This window comes from Acinonyx jubatus, chromosome A1 (genome assembly GCF_027475565.1).
Source record: "Acinonyx jubatus isolate Ajub_Pintada_27869175 chromosome A1, VMU_Ajub_asm_v1.0, whole genome shotgun sequence".
In the NCBI taxonomy this organism is placed as follows: Eukaryota; Metazoa; Chordata; class Mammalia; order Carnivora; family Felidae; genus Acinonyx; species Acinonyx jubatus.
Window position 1 is genome coordinate 175,413,965 of NC_069380.1, and position 25,590 is coordinate 175,439,554.

A 25,590-nucleotide genomic window follows, 5' to 3' on the forward strand; every position below is an offset into this window, starting at 1 on the left:
GCTGGAGGGGCAGGAAAAGAAAAGAACCACTGGCCCCATTGTTCCGGGAGGTGGAGCAAAGGCAGGGTGTTGGGTGGGGGAGACGCCTGCGTCCTGTAAGGGGGTGGGCAGAACCAGCAGCAGAAGGTGACCCAGGGTAGCGGTGAGAGCCCAGGTTAGGGCATCAGGCAAGCCCAGCCTGGGAACTGCCACCCTCCTTCACAGAGTAGCCGGAGCAGTCCCTTCACAGTGTAAGGTATGCCACATGTGGTCCCCCATCTCACTCTGGATAAAAGCCCGTGTCAGGGAGCTCCTGAGTGCTCAGTGCCTGAGCAATGCGAAATATGTTAACGACAGGCACAGTCTTGATTTGGGCTCAGGTCACGATCTCACGGTTTGTGGGTTCAAGGCCCGCCTCGGGCTCTGCGTTGACAGCTCAGAGCCTGCTTGGAATCCTCTCTCTCCTCTCTCTCTCTGCCCGCCTCTGCTCATGCTCTCTCACACTCTCTCTCTCTCTCAAATAAACTTAAAAAAAAAAAAAAAGCCAAGTCGTGGTCTGGCCCTCTCCAATACGCTGTCTTCTCCCCCATTCACTATGCCCTAACCCCCTGGCCCCTCCTTATTTCATGACAGGCCTCCAGGCCTTAGCACTCTCTTTCCTCTGCCCAGAATGCTCTTCCCTTCAGTGTCTGCCTGTACCCCCCCACTCCAGAGGCCTTCCCTGAGCACTCTATCTAAAATAGCATCCCCATCCCCCTCTATCCCCTCACCCCATTTTATTGTTCCCTATTTTATGATTTACCTCTATCTGACATATTTGTATCTATTTGGTTTATTGTCGATTTTCCCCAATGGAATGTGTAAGCTCCATGAGGGCAGGGGCTCTATCTCTAGCCCTTGGAACAGCATCTGGCACACAGTAAACTAAACACATTTCTTGGATGAATAAATAAATGATTGAATGCTGACTCCACGATTTTCTACCTTGAATCGCTTTGGGCAGGTCATTTCACTTATCTGGAACTTCCAGTGCAAAAGATAGTGCACACCCATCTCATAGGGTTATTGTTTAAACTAAATAACAGTGTGAAAGGAACCGACACATAGTAGGTGCTCAATAAATGACAACTACCATCACGGTTATTATCACCAGGTGTCTCAGGCTCAGTCACCCACTCACTGAGTCCTTGGACACATTGATGGTCTCTCTGGACCTCAGTCAAGAGTACCCATGTCCCACACCGGGATGTATGGTGGATGCCCAGGCAGGGTATGTAAAATACCCAGCAGGGCATCTGAAACACAGTAGGCATTCACCAGGTGGCAGCTACTGCAGTCCTGGAGAGTGTAGGATTTGGACACCAGCCCCAGCACTTTCTTATTCTGTGACCTTGGGGAAGCTGCTAAATGTTTCTTAAAAATGGGTATAATGATAGTATCTTCCTCGCAGGTTGTCCTGAGGTTACAATGAGATGGTGCACCTGAAAGGGCTTCATAAAATCCTAAGGAAATGTGCTGTGACATGCAGGACAGGGCCCAGGGATGGGGAGGGACCCTGATAATGCAGGGAGGAAGGACAGAACCGGGAGATGTGCTTGACCCAAGCTCTGAGGTGTGTTGCCGAGGGAGCACACAGTTCAGAAGCCAAGTCCCGATCCAGCCAGGAGTCCTTTACCAGGATGCTCCCACCCCCCCTTTCCTTCCTCTCTGTAGGGCCTCACTGGGGACTTCTGGACAGTTTTGGCAGGAGGAGGTTTCAAGGGAGGCAGGTGACAGCAGCAGGACCCCACAGAAGGCATCTTCTTCTTCCGTTAACCTCCTGCCCAATCTGCTTCCTACCCCAAGACCAACCCGGCCTCTTGCCTACCTCCTGGCCAGGCCCTGGGGAAAAAGACCTAGAAGAAAGTTTTAGAGGCAGACAGACTCCTTACATTCCAGCACATGAGAATCTAAGGTCTTCAGAGTGGACCTGGGCCCTCTGACCCCACTGCCACCAGATGCAGAACAGAGCCCCGCTCCCTCCTCAGCCTGTTTCTGGCAGAATCCAGATACGGGCTGCACAAATGACTCAAGCAATAACCCCTAGACTGCAAGCTCCATGATTTTTCGTCTGTTTCGGTCTTTGGTGAATCACCAGTACCTAAAACAGTCCCTGGCACTTGGTAAGGCCTTAATAAATATAGGTTGAATAAGTGGTTCCATCAATAAATGAATGAACGAAGCAATGAATCGGTGAACACGTGACGTTCCCTGCAGGCTGGAATTTTTCTGGTATGTTCTTTGATACATGCCCAGTACACAGAATAACACAGGAGGTGCCGAGCAAATGTATGTGACCCTATGACTGGTGACTCCTTGGAATGTAATCTCTCTGAAGGCAAGGATTTCCAGAAGTAAAGATCTCTTTGTCTAAGGCTGCATTCCCAGGGCCTAGAACAGTGCATGGGAGCATGGTGGGGTGGAAGCAGAGGGGAGTTGGTGGGGTGGGGGCGGGTGGGGGGCAGGGAGTGAATCAGTGAATGAATGAATGAGTGAGGCCCCAGCTGTCCGCGCAAACACCAAGAAGAATGAAACACAAACAGGCCACCCTGCCTGAGCTCTGCACGCCTCCCCTCGCCCCACCTGCCACCACTCACCTCATGGTTTTTTAAATAATTTGTCGATTGTTTTTAATTGTTGAGGCAGTAATACTTGGTTCATGAAACTGCAATATACAGAGAGGTGAAATAAATAGCTTATATATATATAATATATATAATATAGCTGGTTTTAAAATATTCCCTTATCATTGGTGTACTAGGTCACGTGAGTCACGGAAGGTCGATAGCAGCATCCTCCAGAACTGCGAGCAATGCAGGGTCACTTGATTGGACGAGGCCGTCTGTCGTCGGAGGTCGGAGGTCGAGGCGCCGAGAATTCCCGAGGGGCACGCCTTCCCTGCGCGGTGTCTCGGGACAGCTTGCAGCGGACAATAAATAAATGACTGCAAACCAGAGAGCGATTTTTGTTGGAGATTGGGACAGGGACGGGGGATTGGAGAAGAAGGGGAGTTTGGGGGTGGGTACTACTTTCTCTTTGTTTTTCTCTTTTTTTCTTTTTTTTCTTTTTTTTTGTTTTTTGTTTTGTTTTTGTTTTTGTTTTTGTTTTGTTCTTTGCTTTCAGAACCTTTGGGAAAAAGGACTTTGGTTTCTCAGAGTGTCGTTTTCCTCATTCAAATCCTCCTCTGGGGACAAGTTTAGAGTTGTCGGTTCCTAGAGAGAGACAAGCACCTGTGCGTTGACAACAGTCCCTTCTCGTGAGTCTTTTGTCATAGACAGGGGGTTTCAAGTCAACAATAAAATCCTTATCGCTCCCCCTCCCCCCAAGAGTTTTGGTTCAGTTTTTGTCTTCTTTTAAACACAATGTACAAAAATAGAGCTTCTTCCTAATTTTTCATGTAAAAATATTCCTCTGATGCAGTTCTCTGTGAGTGTGAGTGTGGGCCTGGGGGCAGCCTGGGGGGCTGCGGTGGGGCCAGCCTAGCCTGGGTGCGTGGGGCGGATCCGCCGGGACCTCTTGGTCACCGTGGTGTACTTGAAGGGCTTCTGCAGCTCTGCCTGTCCCTTGGGGTAGCGCTTCATGAAGTGCACGTCCTGCTGGTTCTCCCGGGTCTTGGGACCCTTCCGTGGCCGCCCCTTCTTGGTGAAGCCCACGTACCAGCCAGAGTATTTGGCGGACATCAGGGCTGTGTAGTTGTTCTCCAGGACCTTCTCAATGAACACACACTCCTTGCTGGTGCCATCGGGCTGGAGGAGGCAAGAGAAGAAGGAGGTGAGACAGGGAGGGTGGGTGTGAGGGGCAGGCTGTGTGGCCCGGGTACAGACAGGTGACTGAGGGTTGGCGCAATAGCGTAGAGAGGGCCTGACCTGAGCAACTTCACTTCCTTGGTCTGTGGAGTGGACTTGTCATGTTGGCCCCTGCCTTCTTCCCTGCCAGCCAATTAGGTAATAGATTCCCTCGTCATTCAGGAATCCAGCCCTTCCCCACTCTCTACCCTACAGCCAAGGGCTCCCACCTCAACTCTGCTAGTACATGAGACCCAGACCTGGCCAATAAAACATTCCTGTGACTGGGGCAGAGCTGGGCATGTGGTATGAGCCATCCAATCAGAATGTTCCTAAAGACCCCTGTATAAGCAATCTCCAAACACATAGGCTGATTTAAACATGAGGAAAATGTGAGGCTGAAGCAAAGGCAGCCATTTTACCACCATGAGGAGAAACGCCATCTGACAACAAAGCCAACACAGAGAAAGTGAAGCCAAGACGAAGAGAATGAGAGAAATCAAGTTCTGGTCACATCCTTTGGGCTCTGGACCAAGCAGCAGCTGCAGCTCATTACCTCACTGTGATGTGGGCCAATAATGTCTCATTTCCTTTAAAGTAGTTGAGATTATGTTCTGTCACTTGCAACAGAAAGAGTCCCCGCAGATGTGCACAAAACCCGATATAAAGTCAACTACTGCACTGCCACTCAACCCCACTGCCATATAGTTAAATTTCAATTCCATTTAATATGGGATATGGTGCATTTTAAGTGTTTGGTGTGAAGAGGGGTGGGGACCTCCAAAAATACGAGTTTTTACATGGCCAAACGCCAAAGCCTATGCCCTTGGTTCTGAGACTGCAGGCTCCCGAGCAGATGTGTGAACTGCCCAGGAGACAAGGGATGCCAGGAAAGGAGTCAGAAGTTGAATCCACTCGAACGCTTCCTCACGTGACCTCAGGCTAGTTAATTCCACTCTCTAGACCTCGGATTCCTCATCTTACCAAACTGGGACGGCGACCCCTGCGTCACAGAAATGTGAGGAATGACGCTTATAAATGAGCCTCATACACAGCAGGAACTTGCTAAACTATTTCTGAAAAGCAGGTGGTTCAGATGGTTCTGGCCTCCCTCCCTGGATCGGCTCTGGACAAAGGATGGTGGGAGGCAGGGCTTTGAACCTCCTCCCCGAGACGGCCGGACTGGTCCATGTAGAGGAGTGGGAAGTGCACAGAGTTGGAAGGCCTGAATTAGCAGCACTTGAGTTTCCAACTAACATCTCCAAATTTAGGCCGGGCCCACTCCTCGTTACGGACGGATGCCCCGCCAAGTTGGAAGCCCAGCGGTCTGGCCGTGCGTGGAGACTGAGGTGCGAGTTCCAGCCTTTTGTTTGAAGTGGAAAACAGGCTGGAGCTTCCAGGAACGTTCACCTTTGAGTGGAGGGCAGGCTCAGGCCCTGCAGACAAAGTGCTGAACTTTGCAGAAAGGGACAGGCAGGGTAAGAAAACATTGTCTGGAGGATGAGATCCTTCGAGGAGGCTGCGGAACGGGCAGGGGGTGGGGCCGGAAGACATGTAGGACCCAGAAGACAGTGCGTGTCGGGCAGCACGGGGTGGGGCTGGGCAGTGAGGAACTCTTGTGAGGGAAGTGGGGCTTATGTGCAAGGTAGACAGGAGTGGTCTCTGGGCCCCCCATGGATAATTCTGGAAGCTGTCTATCCAACCTGGGCCCAGGTCCTTTGGCCAGTCTCCATGGAACAGTGACAGCAAACTGAGCAAAGCCTCTACCGTGCTGTTTCCCCATCACAGAATGCCTGCCACTGCCTGGAAGACTGCTTTCATCCTCCAAGGTTCGGCTCAGTAACCACTTCCTCCAGGAAGCTTTCCTTCACTGCCTTCTATCTCCCTGGGCATTTCCTCTTCTTCCTTTAAGACTCCATTCAAGCATCCAGTTTGAGTGGATTCACGTACTCCATCTTCTTCCCTTGGCACCCATTCCTCCTCCTGCGCCCCAACAGAGCAATTCCATATCTGCCTGCCTCCTCACTAGCCCAAGAGCTTGAGCAGGTCAAGACCACTTGTCAGCTGCCCGCAGGGCTCAGCACAGGTCCGGGCACCCAGAGCATTTGTGGTCGAACGAATGAAGGGTTCTGGGATAGACTCACCAAAGGGCTTTCCTCTAAAAGAAAGTAGCCTTTGCGTCCCAGACCCCTCACTAATGTCCCAGAGACAGTCAGTCATGAGCCGTGAGAGGCCCTCCTGGGGGATGTGCTGAGAAGGGGACACAGCGAGCAGAGGGTCAGACCTACTTGGTCTCCCTCCTCATTCATTCACTCATTCCTTCAACTTTTATCGATTGTCAATTATAGGCCAGACATTTCCACATGCATTATTTCATTTAATCCTCTCGACTTGCTGAGGTAGACTCTCTCTCCGTGAGAAGAAAAGGGTAAAATGGCTTGCCCAAGATCATGGGGCTTGTAAGAGGCAGAGCCGGCTTTTAACCTGCATTTGCCACTGCAGCTCATTTCTCCTCTGTCCAGTTCCGGAGAGGTCTGTGAGGAGAAAGGGTATGGAAGAGCGGGCACCAACTATCAAGGCACCTCACCTCCCCAGGGCCCACACAGCCACCATCAGCATGAAGCAAGGTCTCGGATGTGCAAGGAGCTAGCACATGTGCTTGTACAGGTTTGGGGTTACTTATGAGAGCCCAAATTCCCAGCACCCGAGACCTCAGGAGCTCCTTGGGAGGAGCCATGGTGCCAGTGACGGTCATAAGATCCCCCCATGAACTCAGACATAGCAGATATGAAGTTAAATGGCAGGCTGCACCTGGGCTTGACCCTCACCTCTGCTCCCGACTACCTCCAAGGTCCCGCTTATTGCCTGCAAAGGTTTTTTAAAAACAAACACAAAAACAAAAACCCGTGCTTGGGCTTCACCCCCAAAAATGCTGACTCAATTGGTTCGGGCAAGGTAGATCATCAGTATTTGCGGAGTGAGTGAATATCCCATCCCAGGACCTGGGTGATTAAGTAAAATTTGAGCATCTCTCCCTGCCCACTACCTCCAACCTCCTCCTTTCCAAACCGGAGTCCCATTCCTTCTATTTGATCTGAAGACCGAATCCTGATGACATCATTTGGCCCCTAGATCCAGTCTAACTTGAAGCTACAACTACCCCCTGGACATTTTAAGTTTTGTCAGCCAAAAGAATTCCTTTTTCGCTTAAGGCCTTTTGAGTTGGGTTTCAGTCATCTACAAATGAAACAGTCCTCACAAAGATGGGGTGGTGGGCAGGGTACCCCTCTGCCCTGAAAGGTCTGGGGCCGTATGTTGCCTCAGCCCAAAGAGGGTTCACCAGGGATCACACAGGGGATTGGGTTGAATAGTCAGAGATGGGGAGGTGAGGGGAATGCCTGGCACACAGTGCTTCATACTTAGCAACTGTTTATGGAATGAAAGGGTGTACTCCTTCCCAGGAGTGGGATGGTTGTGGGGTCCAGAAAGGTGACAAGAAGAAAAGGGGCTGCCTGAGCATGCAGGGGCTCAGCGCAGAGCCTTGGTGTGTGATTGTTACAACAGAGAAGCTACAGCCGGGGTCCAGAACATCTGAATGGTCTCTGTTGGGGGCTCAACGCACGTGCCCTACCAGGGCCAAAGACGTGCAAGGTTGGCACCCACGGCCAAGACCACCCAAGAAAGCTATCCTGTTAGGCCACTCCAAAGGAGCCAGAGCCTAAGCTGAGGCCACAAAGGTCCTCCTTCCCACAGGCGACGGAGTAACGTCATGGCCTGGCTTCAAAGGGAAAGGGAAGGAATATTTAACAAGTGCCAGTAAATGCCAGCATGATCACTGCCATTTTACAGAGGAGAACACTGAGGCTCAGCAGTTAGGGCACTTGACTCCCCGGCCTGACATGAATAATTCTGGCGGTAGGTTAAGACCAACCTCGGAAAGCATGAACTATTTTTCTACTTCTTTGGTGGGTGCTTCTGAGAGGCCAGGTACACAGAGCATGGATGGCTGGACCCAGAATCAGCCCTCAGTGAGCTCTCAATCTAACTGGGAGGTGTAGGCACACAGACAAACGTGACAACTCAGGTTAGCAATAGGTGACAGAGGACTGTGTGAGGGACTGTGGGCTCCAGGGTGGGTGTGCTGTACGAGGGGCCAGGGAAGCAAGAAGCTGTTGAAGGCTGAGCAGGACTCGGGGCAGACAGACAGAGGGAAGGGCAACCTGGGCAGAGGGAACGGCTTGTACACAGCCAGAAGGTCCCGTCTACGGGGGTGGCAGTTCGCAGTGTTATGTGTCTGTGGCTTAAGAATGTGAGGATGGGTGACAGGGCTGTGAGGCCAGGGAGACCCCCCCCCCCCCCTCCCAGGGCCTTGTGTGTCTGTGTGCCTCCCCAGAGAGTGTGGCCTTTCTCTGGTAGATGGTAGATGATGCGGACCCAGGGATGGGTTTTGACAGGAGTTGGGGTGGAGGACAGGGGGTGCGCTTTAGAAAGCGGACGGTGGTTAGTGAGCAAAGGCAAAAGCCTGAGGCTAGCAGCCCTAGGGCAGCTGGGGCAAAGTATGAGGTCAGAACAGAGGCAGTGGCAGCAGTGAAGGATGGAGGGGTAACCCCAGGACCTTGGCCCCTGACTGCCTAGGAGGCTGTGATGGAACAGCACCCCAAGAGCCTGTGGCTTTTTGCCCCGGGGGCGAGAGGCAGTAAGGGGAGCTGAGCTAGGCAGAGGCCAACAGGGGGCCTGCCCAGGGCCATCCTGGGGCAGGTGGATTTGGGGGGCATGCTCGGGGCCAGCCCAGAAGACAGACGCCTGTACGGGGATGGGGGAGCTGCCGCGAGGCGGGGGGCGGGAAGGAGGGGGCCCTCCCTGGGCTGCGCCGAGCCGGCAGAGCCAGCGCCAGCTGAACCGTCCCCAATATTAATGACGGGAGAGAGGGCGAGGGGGCAGGAAATCGGAGCCGGCTCCTGTGGAAGCGGTGACTCAGCGGCCAGCCGGCGGGCGGGCAGGCGGGCGGTGGGCGGCCGGCGGCGGGGAGCGGGGCTGCTCTTTTGACCCCAGCACGGCCCTCCTGGGGTCAAGCTGCCGGGAAGCGCGCAGACGGGATGGGGGGGGGGGGGCGGGGGCGCGGGCACCGGGCACGGCGGGCTGCCGCGCGCCCCTCCTGGAAGCCGCGAGCAAAGGAAGCCGAGCGTCCAGCCGCGGGCAGGTTGGGCCTGGGAGGCGGCCCGGGCGGGCAGGAGAACAAAGCGCCTGACGCGGGGCCGGGCAGCGCCGCCACAGGAAACGCACGGCCAGGCCAGGGGACCCGGCGCCCGGCCCGCCCCTGCCCCGATCCCCTCGCCGGCCGGCCGGCCGGCCGCCCCGGGACGCGGAAAGTGAATCACTAATTAAAACCACTCCCGGGCGTCCCGGGGCCGCGCTCGGCCGATTACTATTATTATGCTCGGTGAGCGAGCGGCTTCAGTCGGTGTGGGCAGTGCGGCTGGAACCTCTGCCTTCCAAGCTGGGCTTTGAATCCCCGCCCAGCTGTAGTGTGGGACCCGGGACAAGTGCCTGGGCGGGGGCCAAGCCTCGGCTTTCTCATCTGCGAAGTGAGGATGGTAGTGGTACGGCCCTCGTGGGATTATTTGGGAGTATTTTTTGCACAGTGCCTGGCAGAAAGTAGGTGCTCAATTAACAGAAGCTTTTGGTCCTGTTATTATTAACAAATAATAAGCGACAATACTCTGGCCTGTGACACTCTCCCCAGCCACTAGGGTGTGGAGGAGGGGAAGAAGGGGAAGAGGGGAAGAGTTGGAGGTCTCAGGGAAACGAAACTATGTGTTATTACAGGAATTGGGGAAAGAGGAAAGAAAAGAGAAAAGGAATAGGAAGGGGAGGGGAGGGGAGGGGAGGGGAGGGGAGGGGAGGGGAGGGGAGGGGAGGGAAGGGAAGGGAAGGGAAGGGAAGGGAAGGGAAGGGAAGGGAAGGGAAGGGAAGGGAAGGGAAGGCCGGCCGCATCCCTGTTCGTAGACAGCAGGTGCATGTAGGCAGGGAGCCCCCAAAACCCCTCGAAGTCTACACCCAGCAGGAGGGATCAGGACCCTACGTGCTCCCCAAAGTCATAGCCGTGGGTACCTTTGCCTGGTAGGCTATGATACGGTGGCAGAGAAGGGGCTAAAGGAAGAGGGTACAGCTGGAATCTCATACACACACATATTCCCCCCCACCCCCCGCCGTTTTCCCTTTGGGGCTGACAGGGCCCCCAGCACCCCGTGCCAGCTACCCAGGGATGCCAGGGAGATAACACCCAGGGAATCCCAGACCATCACTCACCTTCCCCACGAGCTTGCCTTTCCGGTTCATACACAGGTAGAATTCCGTCTCCTTGCCCTTGATCCGGACTTGACTACCGAAGGTGTCTGTCTCCACTAGGAGCTGGGCTTCGAAAGGCAGAAGGAGAACAAGACACATTTTTTTTTACCAGGGGCAAAGATCCCTGACCCTGTCCCTGGACCCTCACTGCTCCAACATCAGGCATGAGGGAGGCATCTAACAGGTCTCATTGGAGCGCCCTGCCCCTTGGACACATGAGACTGTCCATCATTTGTTCTCTACCCCCAGCCTCTGTCGACGCCACTCGGCACCTAGATGGCTCCAGCTGGAGGGTTGTTCTGCCCCTTGCGGCTAAACACCAGTGTGCCCTTCTCCCCTCATCACCCACCCTCACCAGCCCCTCACCTCTGTTCCCCAAAACAGGACAGACAGCCACATGAATAACCTCAGAGAAGTAGCAGTCTCTGGCACGAGGGGACAGACAAACGCACGCGAGTTTGCACGGGTACTCACGCACACTGCCTTGGGGGACATCAAGCTACCTCCCCCAAAATTTAGGTCAAAGGCCCCTTCCCCCAGGGCAAACATCTAGAACCCCTGCTAGTGTACCCTCCCCACTCCACACTTTTGCCACTTGAAGTGGGGAAGGTCCAGGGAGGGGAGGTTCAAGGCCCCTGGGAAATCAAGGCTCTCTTCAGGATATTCTACTTTCTTTAGTCAAGGCCACCAAGGCTGAAAGGTGGCTAACTTCCAGGAGCCCAGAAGTCCCAATCAGGACCCAGTATCTATCCCCTGATCTGGAGTAGGAGACCCCACACTAAACCATCCATTCTCTACAGAGCCTCCCTCAGGAGAGGGGTGTCCAGAGCTAATGCCCCAAGCCCTGACTGAGAAAGAACATCAAATGATCAAAGGGTGACTGTCCCTTGAATAGGCAAGCTGTGTCCAGACCCCTCTCTGTCCCTCTGTCAATTCATATTCTCTCACCAGTAAGGTGCTGTGTGACTTTGGTAGGCCATGTACCCTCTCTGAGCTCTCTCTCCTCTCTGGACTTGAATTCCTGTGCCTGATTCCCTCCCCAGCATCTCCTCCCACTGCTGCCTTCTTTGCCTATGACCCCCCCCCCCTTTAATTCTCACCCTCCCATCTCTGAGCCTTTGCTTCCCAGCACCTGCCCCTCCCTCACCCGCAAACTTTTAATTTCAGTGACAAGGGACTTACTTCTCCATAACAAAAATCATAGCCCTAAATACAGCATCTTTGGAGCCACAAAGAGTGTACCTCAGTGCCCCTAAAATACACTAGGTATGATTTTAATAAAAAAATTTAAAAATATATACCCTGGTGCCCTGCTGTGAAAATTAAAACCATCTGGAACTCAGGATTTCCAATAATTAATCTAGCCCTCCTTTGACACCACTACTAATTAAAATATGATACCCCACCTTTCCAAGGAAAATAAGAAGAATTTACATAAAATTTAAAGATCTAACAAGAATTCAGTAATTCTAGAAACAGGGAGGGAGCGGGAGGCACATTCTTCTCTCCACCTTCCCCCATCCCTAGTAAACACTGAATGGAGAACATTAAGCAACAGTGAGATAGGGGGTTATGAGCCCTGCATCCTCCCTGCTCCCCTTTAATTCAAACTCCCTATAACTCTCCCTGGGAACCCAGGGTCAAACATCAGAGCAGCCCGGGGCCTGCTTTCTGCATCTGCCCCACACAGGATGGAGGTTGTGGGGGTTCAAGAGGGTCTCCAATCCCAGGAGCTTCTAAAGAAGCCAGCACATGTTAAGGGAAAGGCGAGAACTTTGGAATGGACAGAGCTGGGTATAAATCCCTGGCCCCACTTGCCAACTCTATGACCCTGGGCCTCAGTTTCCTCATCTGTAAAATGGGTATAATCAACCCTAATCTTCAAAAGTTATTGTGAGGATTCCACAACATGAAGGCAGAAAGGGCTTAGTCCCTTGTACTCAGAAGCCAGGTAAGGCAAGTAACTATTGTTTACATTTCTTAATAACTGCAAAACAAAACTGTTTTCCCCTAACACACACACACACACACACACACACACACACACACACACACACACAAACGCATGCGCGTGCACCATAGTGGGAAAAAATCAGATGTGTGTAAAAGGGCAGAATAGAGCCAGACTTGCCTCCCCAGGCACGCCCTCTGACCTGAACTTCTTCAGCATCCTCCAGGGTAGCAGGCATCTCACACTGAGAAGTGAGTGCATCAGGAAATGCCTTGGGCTGGGACTTATGGGGTCTGATCATTGCCATGCTGGGCTGTGTGACCCTGAGTAAGTCACAGCCCCCTCTGAGTCTCAGGTCCTTACCTGTGCAAGGTGGGGGGTGGGGGGGGTGGGGTCAAGCCTATTCTGATTCTCTCCCGGATTGGGGCAGAGCCTTGAAGAGGGGTAGAAATGGGAGGCAGCATGTGTGTAGGAGGAAGGGGATTAGGCCCCAGGACCGCAGCCCAGGCAACCCCAAGGCAACCCCAGACCTCTCTGTCTGCCCCTCTCCCCGCATGTGCCTAGACCTCCGTCCTCAGAACATTTCCTACCGTTCTTGCTCCCACGTGAGCCCACTGAAGTCACACATCACCACGAGCTGGGGTGTCTCTGTCCCCATTTTATAGTTTAGGAAACTGAGGTTCAAAGGAGCAACTCAGCAGGTCTACCTGACTTTCTGATGGGGCCTGGGCTCCAGGGGAGGGCCCCTAACTCTGGGGAGATGTAGTTCCCTGCCCCCAACCCCCAGTGCTCATAAGCCACAGCCCAGCACAGGAAGCCCCGGCCTTTGCCTGAGCTGTCCCAAAGGCCTAGGGCTGGAGCTGGGCTGCACCTCCACCCCCACAAACCTCGCTACCCCCACCCCAGCCTGGGGAAGGTCTGCTCCAGATGCCATGCCAGGGAGCCAGCAGTCTGTTCTCCCCGACCACAGCAAGCCTTGCAGTGACCTAGACTCCACTCAGCGCATGACATAATGAGGAGGGAGCTGGGCCAGAATTATGTAAAGTCTGTGGGGAGTAATAGCGGCAGCAATTCTCAGAAAGAGAGAGAGAAAGAGAGACAGATGGAGAGAGAGACCCCACCCACCCAGGCCAGGTTTGCTCTAGAGCCTACCTCGTCCTCAGCATCACGCTCCCCCTTCTCATGACCCAAGCCCCCAACATGCAGCTCTCAGGAGCTAAAGACTTCTTCTGGGCTCAGTTCCATTCTTGAGGCCTGTACCAGGCCAGGCAGGAGGAGTCTGGAACTTTATCTGGCTCCACTCATCAGACCTCCTCTCCAGGCATCCCCTCCAGACTGCACAACTCAACAGCCTCCTCCCTCTGCCAGAGAGATCCTTTAAAAATATAAAATTAATTCTCTCTCGTCCCTGCTAGAGGCCTCCTAAGTGATCTCCAACTCGCTGAAAATCCAGCCTCTTCATGGGGACCCATATGGGACACATGCTCTGGCCCCTGCTGACCATTCCTACATCCCAACCTCACTCACAGCCCTCCAGTCAGCAAGCCTCCTTGCTATTCCTCTCTGACATACCAAGCACACTCCCACCTCAGGGCCTTTGCACTTGCTGTTCCCTCTACCTGGATCTTCACACAGCAGCTTCTCTTCTCTTAGGTTGCCACTCAAATGTCACCCCCTGAGAGAGGCCTTTCCTGGCCACACGGTCCAATGTCATACCACCCTCCCCAGTCCAGCTCTACCCACCCCCTGCTCCATTTTCCTTAGAGCTCTTCTCCAAATTGTCTTAGTTGCTAAGACAATTGTCTGTCTCTATTTACCGGAAGGTAAGCTCCACCAGAGCAAGGGCTTATCTGTCTTATTCACCACTGTGATTTCTAGCCCCTAGCCCAAACTTGGCCTGTAGTAAATGACCAACGAGTAAATTTTAGTAAATGCATAAATGGCTTTGTGAAGTAGATATGAGTAATACTATTTAAGGGTTAAAGAAAGCAAGGTGAAGGGAGGTGAAGGGACTTGCCCAAAGGCACACAGCTGGTCAAAGCGGGGCAGATGCTGGGAGCCAGTGTGACGCCACAGTCAACACCCTTGGCCACGCTGCTCCCCACTGGTGTCCTCCAGTACTACTCCTGCTCTCGCTAGAACCCGGAGCTCCCACCCACCCGTCCCCAGACTCAGGAGACTCACTGTGTGACAAAGGGAAAAACCCTCTTTCTCTCTGGGCTAGGCCTAGTGACCTCCGAGTCACCGGCTTTCAGTTCCGCCCTTCTAGAAAGTATCATTTATTTGGAGCTTATAATGTTGTGGCCACTGTTCTAACTCTCCTCTATGCATCCTCTCACTTACAATATCCTTACAATAATCTCCCGAGGTTAGAACTGTTATCCTCATCCCCATATTACAGGTGAGAAAACTGAGTGCCAAAGTTACACAGTGACGGAGGTACAACCCAGGCAGGCTAACTCACAAATCTTGGTCTCGCCCTGTCCACCCCTTGCTTTACCCTTCCTCTGCAGCCGTTCCTTTCCTGGGGCAGTTCCTTCCCTGGGGCCGTTCCTTTCCTGGGGCAGTGGGTGAGTAAACCAAGCCAGGGAAGCTCTTTGCTTTGACCTCACTTTCTTGAGGCAGAGGGCTATATGTAGAGATGCCCACAGAGCCCTTTCTATAAAAAAACACCCATGACACTGGCAGAGTCACTCCAGAGGTAGTCTGAGGCAGACGAGAGATTCAGAGGTAGGCAGAATGCGACAGACATCACGCAGACCAGCCATGGTGGAGAAAAGGGAAGTGACGTTGACTGACTGATTGATTGATTCCAGTGTGATTCCCTAGCGGGGCCTCCCAACATGTGATCCAGGGCCTCACTTGGAAGACTTTTGGCTTGAAGGGTAGGAAACAGCAGGGAAAGACACAGAGAGGCAGCCAGAAACCAGAGAGAAACACAGTACAAAGAGAGACACAGGAGACAGGAACCAAAGAGAGGAAACCCAAGAGAACAAAGCTGGAAATGGGGATTTCTTTTTCCCCAGCCTCAGGCTAAAACCCCCCAAGACCTGCAAGAGCAGTACAGGAGCCAGGAGCCACCTGGACCTTGCATGAGGTGACCAGCAGCTGGCTCACCGCTACGGTTCCAGTGCTGACTGCATGCTGGCCACTGTCCAGGTGTCCTCCAGAGAGGAAATGTCCTTGCCACAAAAGGCAGTGGGAGGTCATAGCAAATCAGTCTTCCCTTCCTCCCTTCTGAAGGTGGACCAGGTCGACAGGAAGGGGTGGGGAGAAAGATGCTTTCTGGAGATGTCTCCACATCACTGTCTACACACACACACACACACACACACACACACACACACACACACAGAGCCTTTCTCCCAAAGTCCCCTTCTCCTAAAGTCCCCCCAGGAGGTTTGCAGGCCACGTGGGCTTGCTGGAAAGGAACAGGGGAAAAAAATCAATAGGATTGATCAGGAGCTATATTTAATCCCAGCCATAGCTCTAGTATGGTCATTTCAGCTGCAGAGTCAGCGAGGTGTGGGGGATCACTCCTCACTGGGGACAGAAGTTATGGGACATGAGCTCAAAGGGCAGGGGTTTTAATGCCCCTTCCCAGCTGCAAAAGCCCTAGGGGAAGCCAGGTCTGTGGCTCGCTGTATCCCCACCGCATGACACAGAGCTGGCAGGCTGGAAGGATGGGAGGGAGGACAAGAGGACAGCAGAGGAGAGGCAGGGAGCACTAATTTGCCAAGTATCTTCTGAGTGCCTGAGCTCTGTGTCAGGCACCTGCCCCAGGGGGAGCACTCCCAGATGCACACATGGCTCGTCCATGCATTCACTGGGCTCAAGTGTCTACTGAGCACCTGCTTGTGGTTGGCTCTGTGCATGGTGATACAGCAGCAGACAAAATAGACAAAAGCCTCCTACCTCAAGGAGCTTGCATTGTAACAGGAGAGACAGAGAGCAAATAGCCAAATACATAATAGAATATCTAGTAGCAATAAGTGCTAGGAACAAAAATATGCCCAGGAGGAGACAGAGACGGGAAGTCTCTGATAAGAAAAATTGAACAGAAGCCTGAGTGAAGTCAGGGAGCAAGCCATGAGGGTGTCTGGGAGAAGAGCCTCGTCAGGTCAAGAGAACAGCAAATGCAAAGGGCCTTAGCCGGGGACATGCTTGGCATGGTCCGGGGATGGCAGGGAGGGGCTGGGGCCGGAGCTGTGTGGGCAAGGAAGGGGCAGTGCAGCCAAGGCTTGAGTGGTAGCCAGGAGCCAGGCCATTCCGCGCTTTCCTGCTGACCCAAGAACTGGGATTTTAATCTCAGTAAGACAAGCGCCTTTGACAATGCTGTGACATAGTCTCACATCTCAGACTGCTATGTGGAGAAGGGGCTATGGGCGTCAGACTCAGAGAGTAGGGGGTCCCTGCTGCTCGTTTCTCCACCACAGCCCTCCAGCAGATGCCAGAGCGAAGGAAATGCAGACCAGAGGACCCCACCTCACCCCGACTCTTGTCATCTGCTCAGCAAAAGCCCTGGAACACCCCACATGTCTTTCGATGTGAGCCACACAAGTCAGTCCCCGATTACGCTTTGAGTCGCCCCACAATTACTTTATACGTTCATCCAGCAACCTTTAAGTGGGGACCTGCTTTCTGCCAAGCCTTGTACTGGACATGGGGACATGCAGAAGGGTCACTATTTCCAAGGGGCTCACGTTCTCAGAGGGGCAAGGCTGAGCAAGGGATGCAGGAAGCTGGCCCAGCTCAGCAGGCCTATGCCGGGACAGGCTGAGTCCTCATGATCCCGCACAGCAATACCACAGCTGGAGTCACAGACTGATCCATGCCTGAGCTCTCGAGGAAGCCATCGGACTGCTAACTCCACCCCCCCGCACCCAGCCCCCATTCATGGTGAAGAAGCCCAGACTCAGGGAGGGAATGAGGAGGACCCAAGGTCACACTTGGAGGTTAGAGAACTAGACTCTTCCTACTCAGAGTCAACCGCTGAGAGGGAGCACGGTCTCTGGCCTGGGAGCAGCTTGAAGGCTGGGACCAGGTGTGTCTGTCTTACCACCGGGTCCCCAGGGCTCAGTAATTCTGTGCCGAGTGAGTGAGGGACCCCAGTTCAAACTAAGAAAAGAGCAGACCACACCCAACAAGAAGGTCCAAAGACCCTTCTTCCTCTGGCCAGACAGCAGCCTGAACAGGCAGTCCCGCTGCCTGGAATCGTGCTGAAGAAGCCTCTTAAGTCTGCAGCTGACCTGCCAGGGCCCCACTGATGAGTGAGAGAGACAAGGTTCTTTCTGGAAGCCCCAGGAATCAGTTCCTGAGAGGGGAACCTCCACCAGAGCCCAGGATGGCACCCCCAGCCCCATACAACAGCACTGAGTTCAAGCAGTTATTACTTATATTTTTGCTTTAATAATCATACAATCTTTGAGCATTAGATATGCTCTCTTTCCCATCACCCCACTTCACAGAAGAGCAAACAGGACCAGAAAGGCTAACTCAGATCCTAGGTCTCGAGCTCGCAAGTGGGGGAACTAGACTCAAATCTTGTCCAACTCCAGAGTCTACCTGCTCGACTCCTCCAAAGATCACCTTCCTGGCTAACACAGTCCCTCCAGTGGCCTGCCAGGGGCTGTTCCGAGCACAGTCAGTCCTGGGAGCCTGGCCTTCTGCAACATGTTGGGTTTGTGCTTACCTTTTTTTTTTTCCTCAAGTAGAAAAACCTTTTTTTCAAATGAAAACCGGCAGGAATATCCAATCATAGAGTGCATATCAAAGCAGAGTCACCTCCACGCCACCACCCCCGGTGCCCGGGTCCCTCCCTGCTCCCTGAGCACAGACTCAGTTGGTCCCAGCCCTCCCCTTCTAAAACGCCAGTTCTGTCACTGTCAGCCCAGCTTCCCACGGCCAAGAGGATCTAATGCCTCCACACCTAGGGCTTAAGTGCATCCATCCCAGAGGCAGGTGGAGTGTGGCTTTCTCACCCTCACTTGGCACAGGAAGAAGTGGAGCCCGGAGCCAGACAAGCTTGCCCCAAGCTCCGCGGGCTGCTCAGTGGCACGGCTGCAACAAAACCCAGGTGTCCTGCATGGTCTGGTGCTGTTTCTTCAACATGGTGACTGCCTATAAGGCAGAGGGGGCCAGGACCAAGAGCCGGAAGGGGAGAGGCTGCTGTAAGAACCCCAGGTGGGCAGGGTGACCAGGTCCTGAGCCACCGGCCTGCCAGGTGTCCTACGACTTAAACCTCCAACTTCCTGGCTCCCATTCTTGGCCAGAGCCTGGCCCACCCGCAGGGCCCTCAGGTGCTCTGGGAAAGCTTTAGGGAGTCATGGGGAGACCCTCTTGCAGAGCAGCATGGTGTGGGGGTGTGCTCCCCTCCATGCAGATTTCACCAAAGACTGCTCATGGGGACAGCAGGCCAAGAGCTCCTGGGCAGGACACCCAGACTAAGGTGGGCCTGTGCCCTGGGCCCGCCCAGAGTCTAACACCTCTGGACGCCATTGAATCTGAGGCCATGAGTGTCTGTCGGGGTTCCAGACTCCATGTGTTCATGGGGATTCTGTTTGTACTTGGTGTTTGCCGCAGGTCCCCAACTGCATTATAATTGCACGTAGATGGAAGCCGTGGGCTGCATCATTCTTTCAGCTGCACAGAGTCCCGAGAAGGAGGGAGCAGGCTCTTGGACTGTCCGGGGAGGCCCCCCCCACCTCACCGCCACCGGCCTGGCTGGGGGCTACTGGCTGCCCATCCCCCCACAGGCAGGGCAGGCCCCTAACACAGCCCCATCCTCCAGGCTGGCTTGGCCACATAAATCACCCTCCCAATAATATTTGTATTGATTATCTAGATTGGAAGCCTCAATTGGCTCCATTGTCTCACTTCCTCTCCCAGGGCTCACAGATGGGGTCCCTTCGCCTCATCTGCGTTTCTAATGCGACACTTAAATGAAGCAGCCTCCGCAGTCAGCAGAGCCCCACGCTGCCCTGGGTGTCAGGGGGGTGGAGGAGTGATAAACATATTCCTTGAGAGAGAGTGATTAAATCTGGGGTTTGTGGAGCTGGAGAAGCCAAAACGGGCTAGTTCCTGGATACTCAAAGTGCGGTCCCTGCACACCACCTGGGCGCAGGTTAGAAATGCAGCGCTCAGGCCCCACTCCGGACCCACCAAATCAGTATCAGCATTTAAAAAGGTCCCTGAGTGATTCACAGGCATGTTCATGTTTAAGAAGCACTGCTCTGGTCCAACCCTTGTATTGTACACATGGGAAACTGAGGCCCAGAGGAGGCGAAGGGCTTGCCTGACGTCACGCAGCAGGTGAGATCCCCTAAGTCTCTGGCTGAGGCAGAGGAAGCGAGAGGCAAGTAACTTCTGGATGAGGGGGTGGCCATTTCTGGGCTCCTCTCCCTCCCGAGCTCCTACCTCCTGTCTCAGGGCGTGGACAGATGGCTCAGACCAGAGTCTGACCCCCCTCTACTCTTCCCAGCCTGGAGGGGCCAGTGAGAGCTCCGGGGACTCCCCAGGAGGGCACCCTCCTCCCGCCCGGCCGGCCAGCTGCCCCTTCCCTGGCAGCAAGAGGACAGCAGATCCCAGGGAAAAGCACCACCTGGGTCTGCCCAGCACAGCGGGGGGCACAGAGAGACAGAGGCCCCTGAGAGGCAGCCAGCAGAGGACCTGAGAGAGGTGGGGCGGAGGGACTGGAGAGCTGTGGTCTGAGGGAGGGAGGCAGGGAGGGCAGAGATGATGGGGAGGTGGGGGGAAGAGGTGGACAGAAACAAAGAGGGGAAGGGATGAGTACCCAGAAGGATAGGAGAAGGACTCAGAGAGAGGGGCCGGTTGAAAGCAGCAGCAGCACCAGCAGCAAGACTGAGAAAGGAAGAAGGGGAAAGAGGGAGGGAGGGAGGGGAACGGAGGCAGTAAAGAGTGACGGCACAGGGAGAAGGGAGGCAGCTGGCCTGGAGACGGGGAGCCCGGCCCGGCCCAGCCCTGCCCGGCCTGGTCGGCCCCAGCCCCCAGTGACGGTGCAGCTGCCGCACTTGGGCCCTACCATGAGGTCAGTCCTGCCCTGGGGCGGAGGGAAAATAAATGGTGTCCAAGATAAAAGGTCCAAGAAATTATTTGTCTTGTTGTCACGTCTTGACTGCAATGGGCAGGGGCCGGCGGGCAGGCGGGGCATCATCCCAGAAAAGCCTAGGCTGGCAGTCCCACAGTGCATACACAGGATCCCGGTCCCAGGCCCATGCCTTGGCCACCCACAGCCCCAGCTCCCCTGCCCAAGGCCGGGGCCCGGGACACCTCCCACCCAAATCCTGGCCTAAGAAGGCAAGAACCCATGGGGCAAGGTCAGTATTTGCTCAGTGCCTCTCCCAAGATCCACTCCAAGCTCTAGGAAATTAGAGTCCTGTTTCTCTTACTGCTGAGGGTCTTTGTGGGCAGGGGGCCTGGGGGGGGAAGGGGGTCAGGGTGTCTCATTCCTCCCAGCCCCCTTGCAGAGGCAGCATGAGGCGAGTGATGGTTCCCAAACATCTCAGAGGAGGGCTGGACAGTTCCGGGGTCAAGGGCAGGTCAAAGGGACCATAGCCCAAGGTGCTAAGAGCGAGCGCTCCCATTCCTCACAGGTGTTCAAGCTCAAGCTCGCAGAACACACACCCATTTGCACACAGGAGCACCCACCCTCACCCCAGGCCGATTTCCAGCACCACCGGCAGCACCCAAATAACATTCCCTAGAGACTCCCCGCTCTCCAAGCACCTGAACCTGGGGCTGGTGAAGCAAGGCCATGGGGAGCAGCTACCCACGACCACTGACATTTGCCGGCAAAAGCACTTTTGATTCACAGCTTCAGTTAGTGCCCCACAAAGGCTCTCAGGGGATACACGACTTACTGCAGCTCCATTTTACAGATGAGGAACCTGAAGGCCAGAAAGGCTCGGTGCCAGGTGCAAGATACACAGCCGGGACGCGGCAGAGCTGGGATCTGAACCTGAGGTCTCAGAGGGGCCCAGTTAGGGGAGCGGGGCCGGCACCTACCATACTTGTCCCCGTCCTCGCCGCGGGCACTGATCCTGCGGCCCAGGACCTGGATGTGCTTCCCGCTGGTCCGGCTGTAGAGCTGGTACAGCCGCAGCTGCTTACGGCTCACATCGTCCCGAGCCCGCGTCTGGTTCTCCACGTGGATGCGGAAGTCCACGTTCTCCTCGGCCGCCAGCACCTGGGCAGGGAAAGGGGCATCAGTGATCTACCTGGGAGGTCCTAGGTCCCCTGCAGATAGGAGCTGCATTCACAGCAAAGAGCCAGAGCCCCTGTGTGCTGGCTCTGTATGAGGCCTTGGCCCAGACTCATACCTGCCCTGTTACCACCCCTGTTTCACAGATGAGGCAACCAAGTCTCGGAGAGGTGAGGCAAGTTGACCAAGGGGGCCCAGCCAGGATATGGCAAAGCTAAGAATCAGGCCTAGATCTATGGGACAACAACACTTGCCATCTTTCCACCACAGCACCAAGTTAAAGGAAGCAACATGGAGCATTTGACCTTGGCCACACCGACTCCTTCCCAGTAAAACGGCAGAGCGGAGCCCCGACCCCGACCACATTCCAGGGTGGCCATGAGGATAAAGGGAGCAAGTGGGGAGTAAAATACCAACATGGACACGGAGATGGGAGAAGCGTGGGGGGCATATCACTGTCGTTTGGGTGCACGGCCGGGAAGGACAGAGGGTGCCAAGTCACCCTGGGAAGGAATGGGCCAAAATCCACTGTCACTCGTCCCCAGGAGCCAGGGACTCTCCTCTCCATGTCCAGAGAGTCCTCATGCTCACCCACACTCGCCCAGCATCTGCCCACACCGCTGGCCGCTCTTGGAGAAGACTTCATTTTGCACCTCCCACCAAAAGTCCCCGTATCCCCAGAGGTTTAGTTCATGTCTGACCACATCCTCCAGGAAGCGGCCTCTGGCTATGCCGACATATAACTCTCCAGTCTCACTTCCTGAACATGGCCTCTCACCTGGACAACTTGCAGCCACCTCCTCGCCAGTCTCCTGTTCCCATTCTTGCCCCCTGGTAGTCTGTCTTCCACCAAACCCAGTCACTTAGTATAATCCTCCCTCTTCACACTCTCCAGAACTTCCATCACATCTCGACAAAGGTCCCCACCACGGCCTCAAGGTCCTTCATGATGAGCCCCCACCCCCCCGCCTTCATCTTTTACCACTCCCTCACCACCAGTTACACTGGCTGCCTTATTACGTTGCTGAGGATTCCAAACACAAAACATACCTGCCTCGGGGCCTTTGCACATGCTTTTTCCTTGGTTTCAATATTCTTTCCCAGATTTATACATTCTGGCCCCTTTACTTCATTAGGGTCTCTGCTCAGTGTCACATCCTGAGACAGGCCTTCTTTGACTGTTTCTCTGAAGCAGCCCCCACTCCTCTGTCACTCTCCATCTCTCTATCATGCTTTGTTTTTTCTTTCTAACACTGATCAACCTGACATGACTTCTATTTATCTGGTTTTTGTCTGGCTCCCCCTGACTAGGCTGACAGCACCATGAAAGCTGGGGCTGTCTCTTTCTTGCTTGTTGCTATATCCCTAGCACGTAGCACGGTAGAAACTCAAATATTTGTTGAATGCATGGATGAATAAACAAATGAACATTGAAAAGATGTGGGGTTCTGGCATTCCATTTAGTATTAAATTAGGTTTTCCTATGCTTTCCTTTCCTAAATGTACATCTGCCCCATTCCATCTGAACTGAATTATTCTTGAAGCCCGGACAGTGTTCTCGGTTTGTTCTGTGTGCCCATGAGGTCTGACACGATGTTAGGCATGCAGAACCCCATTCCCATGACAGTATGGCCCCACTCAGCCCAGGGCAGGGCTCCAGGGACCAGGGCTGCCCAAGCAACTGTCTCACCTCTCAACTGTGAGCTCCCAAGAGCAGGAACTGTGTTTTCCTCATCGCACGCCCCGTGCCCGGCCCAGGGTCTCTGTCCCCAAGCTGACTTACACATGTCCTCCGACGCTGGCCTGGGCCCCACAAGCAATTCAGCAGGACCACAGTATTTAACCTTCACTATCATCCTCGGGGTAGAAGTATCATCCCACATTACAGGTGAGGAAACTGAGGCCCCAAAGCTAAACTGACAAGGTCACACAGTACAGGCAACGGCAGAGTAAGCCCCAGTTATGGCCCCAAAGCCCTTCGTTCAGCCCCACTTGGCTGGGCCCCACTTGCCCCCTGGCACGTTCGGGAGGAGGTCCCAGATTCGAAACCCAGGGGTGCGCCACTCACTAGCTAAGAGACCCCAGGCAAGTCACTAACCCCTCTGTACTTAGTTTCCTCACACAGAAAACGAGAGGGATGACAGTGGCACCCACGTCACGGGCTGCCCTGCAGATGAAACATGGAAGTCTTAGAACAGGGCCTAGCACAGAGTATGCTCTCAGTAGGTGTGAGTGAGGGAACCCAAGGGGCATTAAGAGGCTCACCGTGAATCCTCTCCGGAAACACCCTCAGATCACACTCCTCGCCCCTACACGCAGGGCACTTCTCCTCGCAAATCACACTTTGGGAAGATGCTATTGCTTCCGGTCCTTCCAGACACCCCTGCAGCATGGGGATGCTTACCACCTCCATTTAACAGATGTAGAAACTGAGGCTTTGAGCCACACGGCCAGTGGTGCAAGGCCCACCAAGGGTGCACGCGCTTTACTTCCTCTATTCTCCGTGGCCAGCCGCTGTCACCATTCATAGCCAGGCTCTGACGCCTGGGACCCACCCCCTTCCATATCCTGATGCTCAGGGAGGGAAGAGCTCCATCGGCCCCTGAGGTTCACACCTGGTGGGCGCATGTCCTGAAGACCCCCCCACCCACGGCCCTCGACCTTCCTGGTATGACTTCCTGAGGTAGCCCGGCCCTGTCCCCTCCCCCAAGGGCAGGCCTCCAGCCTCCTTCCCTGTCCTCCAACTCTCCTCCTGCTCACAGGAGACCTTATCGACCAAAGGTCAAACCAATCTCCTTACCCTGGGTCCCCAAGGGGAGCTGCCCTGCCCCAGAAGCCAGCCTCCCATTAACGATTTTCTCCCTGGCCCACTGGACAGAGGCAGTGTGGGTGACCCAGGGTCAGCAGGGGCTATCCGGTGGCCCTTCTCCAGGATGTGGGGGGAACAATCCATCTTGCCCAGCTTCCACCATTTAAGCCACGTTCTGTGGTCACATTCTTCCCAAGGGAGGTAGCAGGGGTGGGCCTCTGACACATACACAGAGTCCATCCTTCTGAAAAGGCAGTGAGGCTCCTGGGCTTCCTGAGCAAGACCTCTGGGGAGCCCCAGGCCTCTGCACAGGTCAGGCCCTCTGCCCAGGGTACCCTGCCCCCTCTGCCCAGCTGACACCTGCCCTCAGGTGCCTCCTGTAGAAGCCTTTTCTGCTCCCCATCCTCCAGCTGGGTTAGGGCCTCTGGGCACTACAGTAATGGCTTAGTGTCCCCAGAGTTTAGCCTGTCCAGCTCATCCGGGGGTCTCCAGCTCTGGCCCCAGGAGGTTGCCTGGCCGATGTGTGCTAAATGACTGTGGTGAGGATGAGGGAAACCTAGAGGCCAAAATCAGCCCCACCACTTACTACCCAGACAAGCAGAACGCCCAACAGAGTGGTGGCAAGGGGCGTCTGCAAAGCTATCAGCTGCTAGGCTTTCCTAGGCACTTCCTTCCAGGCACTGTGCTCCGAAGCCCTCTGTGGTACCTCCTACAATTCCCTCAGCCACTCTTGGAGGTGGGCACCAGGTAGAGCTCGCTTTGCAAAGGTCACTGGACTTCTGAGGCATCTCTCCAGGGCCACGGAGCCAGAATGCGGACAAGCGGGGCTCCTGCGTCTGCCTCGGGACCAATCTCTCCCTCCTCCTCTCCTGCTCATGGGGTAGCAGGCCACTTGGCCCTGGTGCCTAAGAGGGGGCCTGCCTTCCAGGCCTTTCCTAGAATAGTCAGAGCGGCTGTCTGCTGGCTAACGCCCCTCCAGGTGCCCAGTCGTCTGGGCTGTTGAAGAGTTGCACAGTGAACAAAACCAGACTGGCACAGCTCTCACAAGGCGAGCAGGGCTGGCACAGACAGGATGTGTCCTTAGGCACAGGAAGGCACCTTCTGTCATTCTGCCTTCTCCCCACCCCAAATTACCTTTTGGGTCGAAGCAGCTTTTCCCACAGCAGGATGGCATATAGAGGGGTCCCCATGCAGCCCAAGACTCCCAATTACCACCCCCCTGCCAGCCCCTTCCCTGCCCTGAGAGCTGGGGCTCCGGTGAAAATATTCACTCCCCCATCCAGGAATTGCACAGAGGCAACAATGGGCTGACAGGTTCACATCTCCCCGCACCGGGGTCCACCTAGGTCCCAGGCCTGGCACAGACAAGGTGTCTGGTGGGACAGAGCCCCTGGCCTTCGGCCTGGCCTGCAGTGGAGCCCAGCTCTCTAACGCACAAGGCGAGTTCGGTTCCTACCCC

General features: G+C 54.7%; 1 protein-coding gene across 1 annotated transcript in view; it reads right to left on the minus strand.

Moving 5' to 3' along the window:
• Positions 1 to 3,057: 3,057 nt before the first annotated feature.
• The window catches only part of FGF18 (fibroblast growth factor 18), a 39,077-nt gene continuing 16,544 nt past the window's right edge, over positions 3,058 to 25,590 (minus strand). The window contains exons 3-5 of the mRNA XM_015070501.3: positions 21,127 to 21,307; positions 10,113 to 10,219; positions 3,058 to 3,764 (exon numbers count right to left, since the gene is read on the minus strand). Of these exons, the coding sequence (XP_014925987.2) occupies positions 3,498 to 3,764; positions 10,113 to 10,219; positions 21,127 to 21,307 (555 nt within the window). The 3' untranslated portion in view covers positions 3,058 to 3,497. The remainder of the gene's footprint in view (positions 3,765 to 10,112; positions 10,220 to 21,126; positions 21,308 to 25,590) is intronic.